General features: G+C 40.7%; 4 protein-coding genes across 11 annotated transcripts; 2 read left to right on the forward strand and 2 right to left on the reverse strand.

Annotated features, from left to right (window-relative positions):
• Window positions 1–634: 634 nt before the first annotated feature.
• rept (RuvB-like helicase 2 rept) lies at window positions 635–3,777 on the reverse strand. The gene is made up of 7 exons (XM_065479597.1): window positions 3,746–3,777; window positions 2,799–3,187; window positions 2,469–2,741; window positions 2,182–2,413; window positions 1,597–1,956; window positions 921–1,026; window positions 635–859 (listed from the first exon to the last, which is right to left on the reverse strand). Exons 1-7 carry the CDS (start codon window positions 3,749–3,751, stop codon window positions 837–839), a joined length of 1,389 nt encoding a protein of 462 aa, XP_065335669.1. The 5' UTR covers window positions 3,752–3,777; the 3' UTR covers window positions 635–836.
• Window positions 3,778–4,002: 225 nt separating this feature from the next.
• Window positions 4,003–10,043, forward strand: LOC135935200 (ATP-binding cassette sub-family F member 1). Of its 2 annotated transcripts, XM_065477340.1 has the most exons (12): window positions 4,003–4,290; window positions 4,349–4,696; window positions 4,859–5,209; window positions 5,272–5,364; window positions 6,046–6,331; window positions 6,940–7,389; window positions 7,945–8,182; window positions 8,242–8,416; window positions 8,657–8,835; window positions 8,899–9,132; window positions 9,338–9,410; window positions 9,801–10,043. In XM_065477340.1, the coding sequence occupies exons 1-12, from the start codon at window positions 4,167–4,169 to the stop codon at window positions 9,986–9,988; spliced, it is 2,739 nt and encodes a 912-aa protein (XP_065333412.1). In that variant the 5' UTR covers window positions 4,003–4,166; the 3' UTR covers window positions 9,989–10,043. The 2 variants fall into 2 exon arrangements, with proteins under 2 accessions (XP_065333412.1, XP_065333411.1); XM_065477339.1 differs by having other exon boundaries at window positions 4,349–5,209.
• Window positions 10,044–10,089: 46 nt separating this feature from the next.
• Window positions 10,090–12,935, reverse strand: LOC135935201 (pre-mRNA-splicing factor 38B). Of its 7 annotated transcripts, none has more exons than XR_010574184.1 (10): window positions 12,794–12,935; window positions 12,481–12,622; window positions 12,294–12,418; window positions 12,003–12,154; window positions 11,887–11,947; window positions 11,664–11,783; window positions 10,899–11,053; window positions 10,588–10,798; window positions 10,250–10,339; window positions 10,090–10,182 (listed from the first exon to the last, which is right to left on the reverse strand). XR_010574184.1 is itself a non-coding variant. In XM_065477341.1 (10 exons), exons 2-10 carry the CDS (start codon window positions 12,617–12,619, stop codon window positions 10,158–10,160), a joined length of 1,074 nt encoding a protein of 357 aa, XP_065333413.1. In that variant the 5' UTR covers window positions 12,620–12,622; window positions 12,794–12,935; the 3' UTR covers window positions 10,090–10,157. The 7 variants fall into 7 exon arrangements, 5 of the variants coding, with proteins under 5 accessions (XP_065333413.1, XP_065333415.1, XP_065333414.1 ...); XR_010574185.1 differs by having other exon boundaries at window positions 10,245–10,339; XM_065477341.1 differs by having other exon boundaries at window positions 10,592–10,798.
• Window positions 12,936–12,953: 18 nt separating this feature from the next.
• Window positions 12,954–16,528, forward strand: RpL7A (ribosomal protein L7A). The gene is made up of 4 exons (XM_065477347.1): window positions 12,954–13,106; window positions 13,422–13,686; window positions 13,879–14,120; window positions 16,162–16,528. The coding sequence occupies exons 1-4, from the start codon at window positions 13,092–13,094 to the stop codon at window positions 16,465–16,467; spliced, it is 828 nt and encodes a 275-aa protein (XP_065333419.1). The 5' UTR covers window positions 12,954–13,091; the 3' UTR covers window positions 16,468–16,528.
• The last annotated feature ends 1,441 nt before the right edge of the window (window positions 16,529–17,969 follow it).

Consider the following 17,969-nt stretch of genomic DNA (forward strand, 5'->3'; position numbering starts at 1 on the left):
ACCTCTACACCAGTTATGTACACGCCTCTGAAATTAATAAAAATACAACAATCGGATGTCACATTAATAGACTTGAGGTTTACAGTTTTTAGTGGAATTAAATTTCAACTATTTTCCCTCACAAAATTTAGATATTTAACGTCATGCCAGAATATTTTTATATGCATGGAGCTGTCTTTCATGAACAATACTTGTTTATTGTATTTATAAAAATTATATTTACTAATGAAATTTTATTGCATATTTTTAACTCAACTAGAAACTGAGGAGGCACACTTTACTGACATTTACTGATTAACTTTGGTCTTGAAATTTATTATATTATGGTACAAAATCAAATCAATCGATGAAAACAATAATTATATTTATCAATATTATTGTGCATTAATGTTTAGTTAAACTTAGCTTAGTTTATAAATTGCAAAATTTTGAAAGAAACGAGATCAGTTTGTAATAGCACTTCATATTCATTGTTCAGAGCTTTTTGGCAGCGAACTTTTCTTTGCATAATTATTTTCATCAGTGAAAAGGAAATAATGTATAATTTATCGTCAACAATATTAAGATAAAATGAGAAGTTGCAATTAAAAATACACTCTTACAATTAGGTTGTGAAGCATAAACAAAACACATATTATATGTGATGGGCAGTCAATTTTTAATTGATCTTAAATTACATGCATTAATTTCCGTCTCTGCAGCGTGATTACGTCACAACTCAGCGTTTAGAGGTGCGTACCGATCCAGCATCGATCCAACATGGTAAGTTTGTACATGGAGTATGCAAACGAAATGCGAATATGAGAGTCGAGGGCAAATCTTGAGATTCGCGGCCATTAGTCCATGCTCGTCGATTCCTCTGAAAAGTTTTAAATTTTATAAATAGAGAGTTTGAAAATGAGTTTCAGAAATTCGCATACCTGCTTCATTAAACATAAACTGGTCCTGGTACTCTTTGAGGAACTGCTGGGACCTCTTTTCGTCCAGGAAAAGAGTGTATACCTTTTTAATGTCTTCCACAGAAACCTGAAAGGAATTTTTATTTTTAATTGGTTTTTATACAGGAAAAAAGGAAGATTTTTTCCCACATATTTTTTTATAGAATTTTCGGGTAATTTATTTGAATAATGATAATGATTCATTTTATTAAAGCCTAATTTTGAAAAAAAGGTGTGAATTGGATTCCTTGAACTGCAAATTTAGGAAATCAGCTAAGGTCAGAGGGCATTACGAGTCATTTTCGATAAATTGAAGGTGTTTTTCAGATTTTAAATTTATTTTAAAATTAGAAAATTCCCTTAAAAGATATAACAAGGTATGAAAAAACTTTTTCACAAATTTCAGGGCGATTAAAATTTTATTCTTTAGAAATTTAACTGAGAAAATTGAAAAACAGGAATTTATCAAAGTTTGAAAATATTTCTCAACACCAAATCTCGGTTTATTACCGTCAAAATCACACCCTTAGACTTGTCTTTTCCTCCCTTAATAAACTGAAGTGTTTCATACCACATAAAATATTAAAATAAATAAAAAAATCCCACTGTCGGCTTTGCAAATTTAATTTCTATAATAAAATTAACCATTATAATATACCTGCGTGGATTTTCTCCTTTTAGCGACGACGCTGGCAGTGGTGATGAGTTGGATGGAGTAGCGCAGAGAAGTTTCCTGCGCGATCTTTGTGAGGATGGTGAGCGCGTCGGGCTGCATGTCGCAGTCTTCCTCCTCGCACCGGATTTTGATGATGTCGCTGAGCTCAGCCTCCGTGTACGGCTGCGTCGGGATGATGATGCTGCGGTCCAGCAGGTCGAGTGGAATGCCGTGCGGCGCCTTGAAGTTTGTGCCGCGGATCTTGGTGATGCCGCGGTTCGTAGCCATGATCACCACGGGCGCCATCTCGTTCTCCAACGCACGGTTCAGGAATGAGAAGCTCTCCACGTCCAACATGTGCACCTGAGAAGCGACACAGAAAAAGAATAAGACTATGGATGGAGGTTTTCAGAGAGAATTAATTCGTAAACGTTTTATCAAAGTGTCAGAATTTTTAGGAAGGTAAATTTATTTATTTAAAAACAATCTGTGATTGTAAGGATTTTTATGGTTTAGAGGACAACTCGCTAAAAGTATTTATTTGGCCATTGCTTCAATGCAAGTGGAGAGAAAATAGTATGTACCCACCTCGTCGATGAAGAGGACTCCAGGGACGACCTCAGCCTTTCCCTCCTCGCGCCACTCGACCACCTTGCAGTTGATCTGGTCTCGCACTTCGGACTTGATTTCGCCCGTGTCGCCGGAGAAGAGGGCCAGGAAGCCTTGAGCTCTGCTGTTGATCACGTCGATTTCGTGGAGTGAAACCGTGTGCACCACCTCCTTCCGTTTCTGCAACTCGCCCTCTGGACACTGAACAAACCTGAGAAGAGAAAAATAATCGTCTTTATTCTCCTTTCTAGTAAATAATAATTTACTTTGTTTGGGCGCCGGTGGCGTCGTAGTCTCTGGCCCTGGTGAAGGAGCGGCCGAGCTTGCTGATCTTGCCGGTGGCCTTGTCGATGACGATGATGTCGCCGGAACGCACCTTCTCCTTCATTAGCGACTCAATCATCTTGCTGCCCAGATCGTAGATGGTCTCCATGTCGGTCGTCTTCAGGGTCAGCTTGCCCGACTTGGAACCTACCCCTGACGCCGGCCGCTCCACCTGGATCTCAACCACTTCTCCCTCGACCACTTCCGTCTCCTCTCTGTCCAAGACACAATTATTAAAATTAATCAATTATTATTAAATATTTTAATCTCACTTGATCCTGACGCCGATGGACCTGCGGATGGCCTGCGTCAGCGCCTCGGTCTTGGACATCTCCAGACTGTAAATCTCGGAGCCGCTCATGCTTGTGAAAGCAGTGTCCGAGCCGAGGGAGCGAGCGATGCCCATGGCGATGGCCGTTTTGCCGGTGCCGGGCTGTCCAGCCAGCAGGATGGCCCGCCCAGCGATCTTGCCCTCGCGGATCATCTCCGCGACGACGCCGGCCGCCTTGCGCGCCTTCTGCTGGCCAACCATGCCCTCGGACACGTTCTTCGGGTCGCATGAGTCATCCAGGCCCAAACCACGGATGTGTGAGTGAGCGCCGATCCTCTCAATTCGCGTAACATCGCGTACCTCCTGCACCTTGACAGCTGTCGACATCGCCTGAAAATTAAATTTGTCTTATTTTAATTTGTAATTTAATTGTTTGTTGATTTGTTTTCTTTATTTATTTATAAATTTTAAGACAATACGTGCACTTATCTAAAAAATTGTTCTTAATTTTTTCATTCACATCCATACAAAAATTTAGAATAAAATCAAAACGATCGATTTTTCAAGTTGTTGACAAACTAACCGCCGTGAGACCATGGAAACCGGTGAAAAATAATGTCGAGTTATATAATCCCATCTTTAAAAGCCGTTTAATTAGAATCAGTGGCCCCACGTCAGTGACCTGAGACTCGCTCAAACTGCACAAACTGAATTTAAAATCACTACTTGCCCATCAATCAAACAAACTGAAACACAGCACGAGTGACATGCCAAACCATGCCGGCGAACGTTTCCCGTCCGAAATTTTATTTAACACGAGTCTAGGGTGTCCGTTTTCCAAGCATCCGATAACCAAGCCTTTATTAAAGGTAATAAATACACTGGGCCACCACTTCAGTTCGTAATTATCTCTTAATTAAGCAAAATTTAATGAAATCATCAACTTACCGCCATGCTTGTGCGTTGTTTCTATTTGGATTCTGGATTGAATAAAGCGAAAGCGAAAGCGGGCTGATCTGATCGCTTATTGGCTGGCATCAGTTCTAGCACAACAGCCATTCACGCTGGAGAACAGCGCGGGAATTTGAAAAATTCTTCACCCAACCAAACAGTTTCAAACCTTGGCGCGTAGAATCGCGAAGAGAACGTGGGTCGTGGATTGTGATTTTCAAACGAGGTGAGAAGGGGAGTGTTCACACTGTTCACACACGTGAAAACCGAACCTGGAGGATTAGCAGTCGTTTTAGCTGTTTTACATCATTTGTCGTCAACGTGAAAGGTGAAAGCCTGCCAGCACAGACACGAAAACGATATTGACACTCGCTAGTGTTCGGTTTTATTAGTGTAAAGTATTTATTTTTGATATACAATGCCGCCGAAGAAAGGAAAGAAGAGCAACAAGAAGGACGACGGCTTCAATTCCGACGAGGACACCAACGTCGTCAGCATGGTCGAAGCAGAGCCGCCGAAGTCAGGTGGCAAGAAAGGCAAAGGTGACGTATATTTGTTGTAAATAAACCAGCTGGAAAGCTTATTGAAGGAAAATTGCAGGCAAGTCGAAAAACGTGCAGGACGACGATGTCGAAGTTGCGGCCCCTCCGCCCAAACCGGCCAAAAAAGGAAACAAAAAGGGCAGGAGAAAAGGGGACAGCAGCGAAGAGGACGAGCCCGTGGTTGAAGTAAAGCCGGTTTCGAAGAAGAAGGGTGGCAAGGCGAAAAGACAGGCGGAAAGCGACGAGGAGAACGAAGAGGCCGGTTCGGACAACGACAGCGTCAAGCCGGCGTCCACCACAAGCAGTAAGAACAACAAGAACAAGAAGAAGGGCAAAAAGAAGGAGCAGGACTCCGAGGAGGATTCTATTCTGGCGGTGGCGGACGAGGAAGAAGACGTGCCCAAGCCTGTTAAGAAGGGAAAGCAAAAGAAAAATAACAAAAAGAAGGGGGAGGAGGACAGTGAGTCTGAGGAGGACGTGCCCAAGCCTGTGAAGAAAAGCAAGCTGAAAAAGGGAAGCAAAAAAGACAGCGAGCCTGAGGAGGATGAGGAGGAAGACGTGCCCAAACCTGTTAAAAAGGGAAAGCAAAAGAAAAATAATAAAAAGAAGGGGGAGGAGGACAGTGAGTCCGAGGAGGAGGACGTTCCCAAGCCCGTGAAGAAAGGCAAGCAGAAAAAGGGCAGCAAAAAAGATAGTGAGCCTGAGGAGGACGAGGAAGAAGACGCGCCCAAGCCTGTCAAAAAGAATAAGCAAAAACCAAACAAGAAAAAACAGGAAACGGACAGCGAGCCTGAAGAGGAGGAGAAGGAGGAAGTGTCCAAGAAGGACAAGGCCAAGAGGAAGGACAGCACCGAGGAGGAGGAAATGGCTGCCGTGGAGGAAACGCCCGAGCCGAAGCAGCAGGAGGAGAAAGAGGAGGGTGAGACTGAGATTGTGCACTACTTGGACGGCGTTCAATGCCGATTAAATTTACATTTTCAGTTTCTGAAAGCAGTGCAGTCGACGAGCTGGCAGACCAGGCGGCCGCTCTCAAAATTGAGGAAATGACGGAGCCCACAGAAGAGAAAACTAAAGGTATGAAAGACACTTGTATTAAACTGTTTTTGCAAGGCATAACACAAATATTTTCTCCCTGAAAGCAATTATTTTTGGAATATAAAACTGGAAAATATCATCAAGTTGTCCGCATTTCTTTAATTGACGTAATCACGACGTCAGAAGGTGACGCCATTAGGTTGTTTACGATTTTAAGGCTCATTTCTAGGCTCAATTCCACCACTGTGGAAATTACACTTAAAATGATTCATTATTTGATGTTTTGAAAACAAAGTTGAAACCAGCCAACCATCGTAAAATCGTCAGCAGAGATTTTTTTAAAATTATTTTCTATGACGGTTGGCGAAATCGAATTTGGCTTAAGCAGCAGGACTTACTTAATTTTAGTCCTGAACCGTGATTAACTGGTGGCGCCATCTCTGTTGGCAGCTTAAAGCACTAATGATGGATTTCGAAAATGTTTAATTTTGTGCATGATCCCATTCAAAATCCAACTGGTGAATTTGTGTTATAAAAATCAGCCTGCTTGATCCACCTTCTAATTCGAATAATTTTTTGATGCTGATTGAGAGCTAATTTTTAATAAAAAAAATAATTAAAATCTGTTAGATAAGCCTCCTGTTGAGTTAAAATATAAATCATTGGAATAAATAAAATAAAATAAATTTATTTTAAAATTTCCCTCTTGTTGTCTCACAGAAAAGAAGCTGACGCACAAGGAGAAAAAGAAGCTGAAAAAGCAGCAGGAGTACGACCAGCAAGTGGAGCTGATGACCAAGAAGGGCGGCCAGGGGCACAGCGCTCTGGGCGACAACTTCACTGTGTCGCAGTCGGACCGCTCAGCCGGCCAGACGCAGGCCCTTGAGCACGCCGTCGACATCAAGGTGGAAAACTTCAATATTGCAGCCAAGGGCAAGGACTTGTTTGTCAACGCCTCCCTGCTCATTGCCAATGGACGCAGATACGGTCTCGTCGGACCCAATGGGTAATTCTTTTAATAAATCAAGCAAAAATATGTTTTTTTAGTTTTTTATGTCCAAACGTGCAGTTTACAGGACACTTTTGACTCATTTTCTGCAAGTTAAATGAAATTCAGAAGACAAAACTCATTTAAATTTACATTTTTACAGAATATTAGTAAATTTTTGGATAATTATCAGTATTTCCTTCAAATAATTACTTTAGATTCCTCTTATCAAGCCAAATCGATTTAAAAACAAAATTTGTGGACACCGATTAAGCCTTGTGACTTTTAAAAATATTAATTACATTTTAAATTAAATAAAGAATTCCTTGAAATGAGTCCAACTTGTGTGGATTGGATATTCCGGAGCGTTTTTCGCTTTTATTTTCCAGAAATTCCACTTTTTTAATTTAATAGACACGAATTTTTGGATTTTTTCAATTATTCCCGACAGGGTGTTACCTTCTACCAGGTTTTTTGATATAAAAAAATACTAGATTTTCTGGCCGATTTCTTGACGCACATAAAAAATCTAATATTTTTTATTCCAAAAACCCCAGTGACAAAAGTCGAAGGAAACTGTTTTTTTTATATTTTAATATCTAATAAATAAAAATCCCTCCTTTCAGCCACGGCAAGACGACTCTTTTGCGTCACATCGCAGCGCGCGCCTTCAACATTCCTCCCAACATCGACATTCTGTACTGCGAGCAGGAAGTGGGCGCCGACGACAAGTCTGCCGTGGAGACCGTGCTGATCGCCGACGTGCGTCGCACCGAGCTGATGGCCGAGTGCGCCGCCTTGGAGACCGCCTCCGACCTGAGCAGCCAGGAGCGGCTCAAGGAGGTGTACGAAGAACTCAAGGCCATCGGCGCCGACTCTGCGGAGCCGCGAGCCCGCCGCATCCTCGCCGGTCTCGGCTTCACCAAGGATATGCAGGACAGGGCCACCAAAAACTTCTCCGGCGGCTGGCGCATGAGGGTCTCGCTCGCCAGGGCGCTCTTCGTCGAACCAACCTTGCTGCTGCTCGACGAACCGACCAACCACCTCGACCTGAACGCTGTCATTTGGCTTGATAAGTGAGTAGAAATTATTAAAATGAAAAAATGAGATGATTCTCAAATAAATTAAGTTAATATTGGGTATTTGGATTTTTCCCTAAAAATTTAGAGGTCATCTAACGGCCAGTTGAAATTTTCAGAAGAATTTTGGGCGAAAATAGTAAATTTGAGAAAAATTTGCTCAATAGGAAAAAACTAGAAATTTAATCAGCTTTCTGAATTTATGCAGTTTTTAACGCTAAAATTAACTGGTGAATTTTAACGAGGCCAAACGCAGATGACCCCTTTCGAAAGTCTGCAATTTTTGTAAAAAGAACTTTCAAGACTCACAAGTACTATTTTTAATCTTTTTTTTAATTAGATTTTCATCATTTTTCTCACTACTGAAGCAATTAATTTTCTTTTTTGCTTTAAAAAAGGGCGTAACCGGTAAAATTAGAAAAAAAAATTGATTTTAGAACACTTTTGGTCAGAAGTTGATGAAAAAAATTGGTCAGTTAGGGTTATAATTTAAACGATTTTTTTTTATAAATATATCATTCCACTATTTAATTAAATTTAATATTTTCACAGCTATCTGCAAGGGTGGAAAAAGACGCTGCTGATCGTGTCTCACGACCAGAGCTTCTTGGACAACGTGTGCACGGACATGATCCACTTGGACCAGTGCAAGCTCTTCTACTACAAGGGCAACTACTCCATGTTCAAGAAAATGCTGACCCAAAAGCGCAAGGAGCAGATGAAGGAGTTTGAGAAGCAGGAGAAACGCATCAAGGAGCTCAAGTCGCAGGGACAGTCCAAAAAGTCTGCTGTAAGTTCAAGGATTTTATAAATTTTTAAGCAGGAGTCAATATATCTTTTGAATTGCAGGAGAAGAAGCAGAAAGAGGTGCTGACGAGGAAACAGGAAAAGAATAAGACCAAGACGCAAAAGCAGGAGGAGGAGAACGGCCCGACCGAGTTGCTGCAAAAGCCCAAGGATTACCTGGTTAAATTCTCCTTCCCCGACCCTCCGCCACTCCAGCCGCCCATTCTTGGATTGCACAGTGAGTAGCCCTTGCTCATTGTCAGAAACCAGTGTTTGAAAAATGCAGGCTGTAAAATAATTTCGGCCAAGCCGGTTATTTTAACCGGTTTTTAGCAATTGGCAAAAATTGGCTAAATTTGAGGAGTCTACAATGTAAAATAATTCACTTCACCTTGAATTTTAAAATTTTAAGAATTCTATTTCAAAAATTATAATTTAACATCATAAGTAGTAATTACACAAATTCATTTCTCCGCAGATGTTACCTTCAACTACCCCAATCAACAGAGCATATTAGCAAACTGTGATTTCGGCATTGACATGTCTTCCCGCGTGGCCATCGTGGGGCCAAACGGCGTCGGCAAGTCCACCTTCCTCAAGCTGCTCACTGGCGACTTGGAACCCAAGCAAGGAGAAGTTAGGAAAAACCACAGACTGGTGCGATACTCTTTTATTCAAAACCTCAATTCTGTTAATTAATTTTTTTCTCTGGACTTGCAGCACATTGGAAGGTTCGACCAGCACTCAGGAGAACACCTGACTGCCGAGGAGACGCCTTCCGAGTACCTGATGAGACTCTTTGATCTTCAATACGAGAAGGCGAGAAAGCAACTGGGCACTTTCGGTCTCTCGAGTCACGCGCACACAATTAAGATGAAGGATCTGTCTGGCGGGCAAAAAGCCAGGGTCGCCCTGGCAGAGTTGTGTCTTAACGCACCCGACGTCGTTATTTTGGTAATTAAAAATTTATCAAATTCAACTGTAATTTATTCAAAGATGATTTTGACATACCATCTAATTTACATAAGGCGCAACCCTGAATTTCGTTTGTTAGGAATATCTTAATACATTTTTTTGAGCATTGGCCTTTAGAACAGTTTTGCATAAATTGAAATTTGTTTCCGTCCTCCGAAATAATTTTTATAAATTAAAATTACAGGACGAGCCTACAAACAACCTTGATATTGAATCGATCGATGCCTTGGCTGAAGCGATCAACGAATACAAAGGAGGTGAGTTGTCGCTGGATTTAAAAAATATCTTTAGAGATTTTATTTTAGCATTCCAAATATCCGCATTTAAAAAAATGCAGTGGTAAAACCTTTTTCCCAATTTTTACCGGTTTCTTTCTATAATTCACTTTGAATTTTGCAATTTTAAGACTTAAATATTTAAAATTACGAATTAAACATCAAAAATTAAATCTTAAGTTAAAAACAAATTTTAGCCATACATCCAAACGGATTTTTTTTATAAAAATACAAATTTTGCTCTGCTAAAATCGCGAACATTTAATGAAATTGCAAATTTCCCAGCCTCAGTCCAAATGCTAAGGATTGCCAGGCACTCATAATAAAATAAATTAGATAATTTAATTCCTCAAATAAATGTTTGTTCATCAGGTGTGATCATCGTGAGCCACGACGAACGGCTAATCCGAGACACCGAATGTTCGCTTTGGGTGATCGAAGACAAGACGATCAACGAGCTGGACGGCGACTTCGACGACTACCGCAAGGAACTGCTTGAGCTTCTGGGCGAACAGATCAACAACCCCAGCATAGCGGCCAACTCGGCCTTCCAGCAGTGAAATAATAACAAAAAATTAAGAGGATTGGTGGAATAAAAGGAGTTTATTTTATAAATTGGTCTTTTAAGTCTTATTCAAATGTAAAACACTGACCGACCGCGTCGCTTAGCAGGAAATATATATTACATTAGACATCGTCCGTTACACAAACGCTGCTCTCTGAATTTGTCTACCGGTGAGAGGGTGGCGGCGATCTGTGAATTTTAGAAAGGGAGACGTTACATGTTATCATGGCCAGCGGCAAAATCGGTTTTACCTCACCTGCTGCCGTCCCTTTCACGTCTTTGCCGCTCTCTTTCTTTGAGCAACTCCGAGGCATAGTCTCGACTGCTATGCGACCGGTGCCTCGAACTGGAAAGTTCAACTTGTTTTTAATTAATGGAGTTAAAATGTTATAAAACGCCTGCAAAATAAGGCAAAACCACAATTTGTAAATTCAGGGAAATTTTCTCTAGTAAAAATTGGAACAGGATGAAAAATAGTCATATTTAAAAAATTTAAACAAAGCTTTAGGTTGGAATAATTAATAAAAAACAATGCTAAATTTTAATTTTTAAGAGATTTTTTTATTAATTAATAGAGAAGCGACCAAAACTCACTCACTGGTCATCTTTAGAAGATTTGTGATGTCTGCTGTGTCCATTTCTACTGCTTCGGTCTCTATTACGACCGCGGTCTCCGTGCCTCTCTCTTTCTCTGTCCCTACTTCTGCTCCTGCTGCGCCGTTCTTTGTGTCGGTCACTCCTGCTTGGCGGCGGCGAGGCTCGGCTTCTTTTATGGGCTGGAGAATCACGTCCGTGACTAGGCGACCTAAAAAAAAACATGAATTTTACGTTCAAATTTTCCTGCTTAAATAAATTTTTGATTGAAGCATTAAAAAAAAAGATTTTTGTCTCGTGCCTTTCCTTACCGTCTGACTCTAGGTGGTGGTGGCGGCGGCGCTCGTTCCTCAGGGTACTCCTCAAAGTCCCTGCGCCGCTCAGGGGCCCTCTGCACAGCAGCGTGCGCAGCAGCTCCTGGCGGGGGTGCTGGGAATCTGTCACTCAACTGACGCTCCAGCTTTTGCTACAACAATTACAAAAGAAAAAAATAAACTAGATTAAATCTGCAGAGCATAAACAAATTTTATTATAATTAGATTCAAGCTAATTTCACATTGGAGCGTATTTCTCAAAAGGAAAGATTTATAAATTTAATATGCGAATTATTTTAAAAATATTAAAAATCAGCTTTTTGTTAAAATTAAAAGAACATAAAAAATCAGCAAGGAAATAAAATTAAAATAGAGAAATCGCTCCAATCAGCATCACAAGAGGCTCAAGTGACGCGAATCTTGGTTCCGAGGCGAGGAAAAGAGCCGCTTTTCCCCGCGCCGAGCCAAATTTAAATTTAAAAAAAATCAATCTCGCCGATGACGATGTCGACTTTGCAGACTTACGAACTATTTACGTTCTGATTGGTTTGCGTGTGAGTCTGTGTGCGATAGAGCACTCAGGTGGGACAGAGTGACAGAAATAAGGTGGGCAACACCTGCAAACAGAAGCACTCTGTGAGTTAGGCAAAGCTTGTCCGTCCGAGGGCCGCAACTCGTGCGTGGCCGGGCGAATGCTGACCTCGAAAACTAGTCTTGCAGCAGTGTCTGTCTCTCTGTCGAGTGGCGCGGCTCAATAATTACCTGAATGGGCACGGGGATGCGCGGGAAGAGGGTCGAGAACCACTCGAGCTTGGTCAGGAAGTGGCGCAGCATGTTGCCGATCGTCATCACCTGCCCGCCGCCGGCCTTCACGTCCAATTCCTGTTAAAATAATTTTTTAAGACAGTTTGAATACTCAAAATTATTTCTACAGATTTTTTTAATTTTTTTTCTGTCGTAAAAATTAAAAATCAATTCTTCTCACCTCTTCATCCTCCAAAAATTCATCATACCAGTCCCAGAGATCAGCAGGAGGTTGAGTGTATCTGCAAAAATACCAAAGAAATAAAAAAATATCCCCTGAATGCCGAAAAACCGCACCTAATGTACATAAATCCGAGCCCCCTTATGAATGGCGAGTCAGGATGGGTGAGCAGCCCGTTCAGCTGCTTCCTCGTCAGCTTTAGGGTGAACAATTTGTACAGGAGGCAGTAAGCCGTGGACACGATGCCGCCGGCGCCGACCCCTCGGACCTGTTTGAGCAGAAATTACGGAAAACCGTTTTGGAAATGCAAAACTCACGTTGCTCTGACGCAACAAATAAGAGACGCTTAACTGAAAATTCTGTCAGGAGGTATTCAAGTGGTAAAAGAGAAATAGATAAATACTCACGCCGCCGCACATGCCCGTCTGACCCGCGGTTTTCCGACTGCCCTTCTCCCAGGGCTCCAAATGGCTGACTTTGTAGTAGATTTCGTCGACCACTTCGTGGTAAGTCTTCAGCTCGTATAAATTCACTGAAATTGAGATCAACTTATTAATTCCAGTCTCCAGAGGAAACGCATCCATACAATCATACTTTTAAAGTAATGTGAAGCTTGAATGTTGGTGAGGATGAGGTTGTTCATGTTCATGGTGCGCTCGTTGCCCCACAGCGGCAGCACATTGCTTTTTTTGCCAGTCTTGGTGTGCACCTCCGCATCCTCTTCCATGCTCATTTTCTATTTGGAAAGAAAATCCACTTTAGAAGGTAGAAATTAGTAAATAATAAATATTTTGAGTTGTTGACCTACAAATCAAAACAAAGTTTCCCGCAAATTTATCTCCAAGGCACTATTTCCCCCAAATGTGCTATTTTCGCGGCTTGAAGTGAAATGGGACTCGAAACTTACGATTTATAGAGAACAGAACCGTCCGAGCGTCCAAGAACAAAGTTTCCTGAAGCCAAACGCGAACGTTTACAAAAAGTCAACACAACTCATTCCAGTATGGCGGCGGAGGCGTGGCACGCTCGCTCTTCCGTTTACGCGCTCGTCTTTTGTCTGTGGTTGCGCATGCGTCATCGCCAGCAGCGCCACCACCTTTAACAATCCTCCCAACGCTGCTGGAAATTGATCGGCGACCCGACTCACGGGAACTCGCTGATTATCCTTTTATTTCTGGACCATCGGCAGATAATTTACGCCTAAAATGGTGCAGAAAAAGGTGAGTGACGTTTGTGATCACATATTTTCCGATATTTTTGCGATGGGTGCGTTATTTTGCCGAAATGTCTGAAGCCGCTTCCGAGGGTTTCACGTGTACAGCAAAACATTCGGCACAAAAACGTCCCAACAGAGTAACTTGGCGTTCCCTGGCCGAATTAGAGATGAATATTCCCAATTCCGTCCCTGGTCTAATTAGAATTAACGAGTTTCATCGCTAATTCGCCCCTTGAACCCGATTTGACTCTGAAATCGCAACATAAACAATGCGTCCTGTTATTGCCGCTTGTCTGATTTTGGCCGCACGTTTTCGCAGATCAAGAAGAAGGTCGGTAAGAAGGTTGCGGCGCCGCCTCTGGTGGTGAAGAAGGTCGAGCCCAAGAAAGTGACCAACCCACTTTTCGAAAAGAGACCTAGGAATTTCGGAATTGGCCAGGACATTCAGCCCAAGAGGGACCTGAGCCGGTTCGTCAAGTGGCCCAAATACATTCGCATCCAGAGGCAAAAGGCCGTGCTGCAGAAGAGGCTCAAGGTGCCTCCCACCATCCACCAGTTCAGCCAAACCCTGGACAAGCAAACCGGTAACTGAATTTTTACAAAAATTAAACCTGGATTGATTTTTTATGATTTAAAATGATGATTACGATTTGCTACACTGAAGTGCCTTGCTGAACAAAAATTCCACTCAAATTTGTTTCTGATTTTAACCATATTTAAATTAAATCATTCCGCGTGTATATTTCTCGGTTATTGATTAAATTTGTGTATTTTAGCCGTGCAACTGTTCAAGTTGTTGGACAAGTACAGACCAGAAACCAAACTGGCCAAGAAGATCAGATTGAGGAAGAAGGCTGAGGAGAGAGCCGCCGCTGCCGGCAAGCAGGGTGGAGCCGAGGCTGGAGCACCCTCCCGCAGGCCAAACACCGTGAAATTCGGCGTTAACAATGTCACCAAGCTGGTCGAACAGAAGAAGGCCCAGCTGGTCGTCATTGCGCACGACATTGAACCCGTTGAGGTAATTTTATTTGCTGGAGATTTATTAAATAATTCAATTCACACAGGCAGGGTTCCTAATGAGATATAATAATTATTTTTTTGAGTTTCTTATAGTATTTTTACAAATTTTTAGTTCTGAATCTATCAAAATTCAGATGATTAAAGATGGCAGGCCTTGTGAACTTTTTAATAGGCTTTTAAGTTTTCCAGAGCTACGCAGAGTTGCATTATTTGCTTTTTGCTTACCACCTGGTTTTTCCAACACTCCATTTTACTAATTTCTCGCGCAAGAAATGCAAGATATGAATTTATTCCATAATTCCCCAGTGCAAATCTAAAATTTGCTGTCAAAGTTGTTAACGTGTCCTCTACTGTGCTGATTTTTTCTTTAAAATTGCCATTTACTGCCATAATTTCTCCATAAATGTCTCTGTGACAATTTTTCAAGCCGAGATCATGTGCCATTAATTAGAAAAATATTTAAAACTGAGGTGCAAACATTGCCTGCAATTTAACAACTGGTAAAAATTAAAAAATAACGCCTTCTACTACTGCTTTGTATTTTTTAAATTGCGGGGTTTTTGGATCCCTGAGAGCTAGAGATTTTAAAGTGAATGAAGTATTTTTTCCACAGTTTGATTTTTACTCTCAAGACTTAAATTTAATGTTTATCGTCTCTTCCGGGCATATTTAAATCCTTTTTCTGCTTGCATTTATTTGAGAAATCACCACAATGCAGAGTAAATATTGGAGAAATTGAGGCAGCATAATTATGGCAATATAAATGAAAAATCTGCACATTAGAAGAAATTTTGACCACTCTGACCGCAAATTCTAGATTTACTCAGGGGAAATGAGGAACAAATTCATATCTTGCATTTTTTGCTCGAGAAATTGGTGAGAATTGAAGAAAACCGGTTGGTATAAAAATGCAACCTTGTTTTTGGGTCTGAATTGATGCCATTATGACGACCAGGGTTTGCAAAAACCCGCACTTCTACATTTCTAAGAAAAACCCACTGCATTTATAAAAAAAACGTATTCCTGCAATTTTCCGAAACACTTGCTGCTTGCTGTCATATTAATGATAAAAATTCTCATAGTAGATCAAAAATAAGGATTATTTTTAGCAAAAGACCAAAAATTCCGACTGTTTTGGCACAAAATGTGGTCTTTTTGGGGGTTAAATTCGGGGAGTTAAATCAAAACTTGTATTTTTCCAGATGTTTTTCGCGAAAAATACAGTGGTGCGTTTCTGCGCGTTGCTAAATTGCCAAACCCTAATTATCACTCTAATAATCATTAAATTTTGCACGTTTAGATGGTTTGCCAGCCTTTGCCATTTTTATTTTTACACAAGGAGCAAGCTATTGAGCTCTGAAGGTTAAAAATAATGCTTTGCGGACCATTTTAAGACGAATTTTGAAGCCATTTTCTTTTAAACAGCAGACGAATCTACAGAATTCACCGATTTTGCAATGCGCCTAAATGCACCACTGGGTTCTGCGCATTTTTCCAATTTAAACCCCCGAAAAAGCCACAATTGGCGTTAAAAATTGTGGAAAATTACGATTTGTTTGAATTTTTATCTCGGTGAAGCCAGTGGCATTTTTACTCAATTTTAAAAATTCTAATTTCTGGTCATCCATCATGAGAATTTTTTTATTTTCAATAAAAATGCACTTGTGTCTGAAAAATGCGCGAAATTTCAGAAAAATATGCGAAAATAGTTTTTGCAATGCACTGGGTTCTTGCGAACCTTGAAAATCTATCAGTTGTTTAATGTTTACTTTCCTGAAAATTAAATTTAAGACATTTGCTGGGAAATAAGCTGATGGTTTATTTATTAACAGATCACAACTCTTTTAAAATTTAAATAATAGTCCCAATTTGGAACCCTGTACCTGTTAACATGATGATAAAATTTCTTCATCTGATCGACTATGATGTCACATCCACGTTGACTTTATTATATCTGATATTCCTCCCATTATCAATTAATTTCCTGAACCCTCATTCAAGCCGAGAACTAACGAAACCCCATTTTTCTGTCTGAACAGCTGGTGTTGTTCCTGCCTGCTCTGTGCCGCAAGATGGGCGTGCCCTACTGCATAATCAAGGGCAAGGCGCGCCTTGGGCGGCTGGTGCGCCGCAAGACGTGCACGGCCGTGGCGCTGACCAACGTCGAGGCCGGCGACCGACCCAACTTCAACAAGGTGGTCGAGTCCGTCAAGAACAATTTCAACGAGCGCTTCGACGAGATCAGACGCCACTGGGGCGGCGGTCTCCTTGGCTCCAAGTCGACAGCCAGGATCGCCAAGCTGGAGAAGGCCAAGGCGCGCGAGTTGGCGCAGAAGCAGGGCTAAACAACCTCCTTCTCTCATATTTGTTCTATAAAATAAAAAAAGAAAATCACTTCAATAGAAATCTGATTATTACTGAAAAATATTAAATTCCTACGTGTTAGAAGAAACTTTGGCTGCCTTCTCGTGTTGAAAACACTGTCAGTTTATTACAATATTTGGCTCAAAAATTATTAAATTTAAATTTTCAAATAATTGCAGTTCAGAAACCTGGCCAAAATTAATTTCTTTTTAAGCTTTGAAACCAAGAGATCAAATTTGTTTTAAGCTGAAGGAAAAATTGGCTGGTAGATAATAAATTGCTCGTTAAGATTTGCAATTGATTTTAAAAATCGATATTATTTTAATTCATCATTTAAAACTAATGAATTTTTAAGGGAAAAGGAAAACCCGCAAAAAATAGGAGGAAAAATAATTTGTTTGAAATTTTCACTACAGTAAAATATTGCCTGATGTTCAGGTTTATCTTACACCTGGCTAGAGAATTTCAGAAGAAACACTCTTAAATTATTATTATAGAAATGTCCACAATCCACAATGACCCATTGCTCAGTTAGTTTGTTGATTAATTCTTGTATTACATATAATCTAAATATCACTTATTGGCGGTAACTTAACCCTCATTAAGTGTGCATGAATAACTCTATCGAGAACGTATTAAATTTTGTAATTTATTATTATCATTTTTAAAATATTTTGTTACTTTTGCTCACGACGTCGATTTCTGAGTACTTTCTGCGATGAAGAATTCACAAAATTTATTAATTTTTGAGCAACAATTTTTGAACCCCTTCTTTAAAATAAAACGTGAAGAGCAGAGATTTACAAGGACTATGGGGGTATTTATTTTGAATATATGTTTGCGTTGGAATTAATTTAACACATTTTTAGGAATGTTTCTGTTCTACCATAGCAGGCAGCACACTTGGATTTGCGAAGCTTTTAAGATAATTTTTAACACAGGATGAGAGAAAACAAGTAAAAGTTTCGTCTGTCGTTTATTTTATGTGAAAGAAATAAATAAAAATTTATTTTAACTAAAAAGTAAAAAAATACATTTTTTCGTTATACATATATCTTTAACGTCAGATACATATATTAATATAATAAAAATTGGTTACTTCAGTGAATCGGAATGCTCGAAAAGCTCAACAATCCGGGAGGCGCACCGTCGCCGACTCGCCAATTGCTCTCGTTTTAGCACCTTTCCAGCGCGCGGCTCAAGGGCAGAAATTTCGGAAATTTCAATGAAAGACCTCGCTGCGGGGGAGACGCGAAAATATGGGTCGAGCATGTTTTTATTATTTCTGCACCCTGCTCATACCAAATTTCACACCCTTTTCCCGCACTATTTAAACTTTAAAGCCTGAAAAATGTAATCTGCCCTCTGAAGGTTTGGGGATGCAGCTCAAGAGCTATTGTTATAAACATTCTCTCCCAACAGACGCACGACGCTATACCAGCTGATCCGCAGCGTCATACTGAAAACTACACACGTTGTGCTG

This window comes from Cloeon dipterum, chromosome 2 (genome assembly GCF_949628265.1).
Source record: "Cloeon dipterum chromosome 2, ieCloDipt1.1, whole genome shotgun sequence".
NCBI classification, from domain to species: domain Eukaryota; kingdom Metazoa; phylum Arthropoda; class Insecta; order Ephemeroptera; family Baetidae; genus Cloeon; species Cloeon dipterum.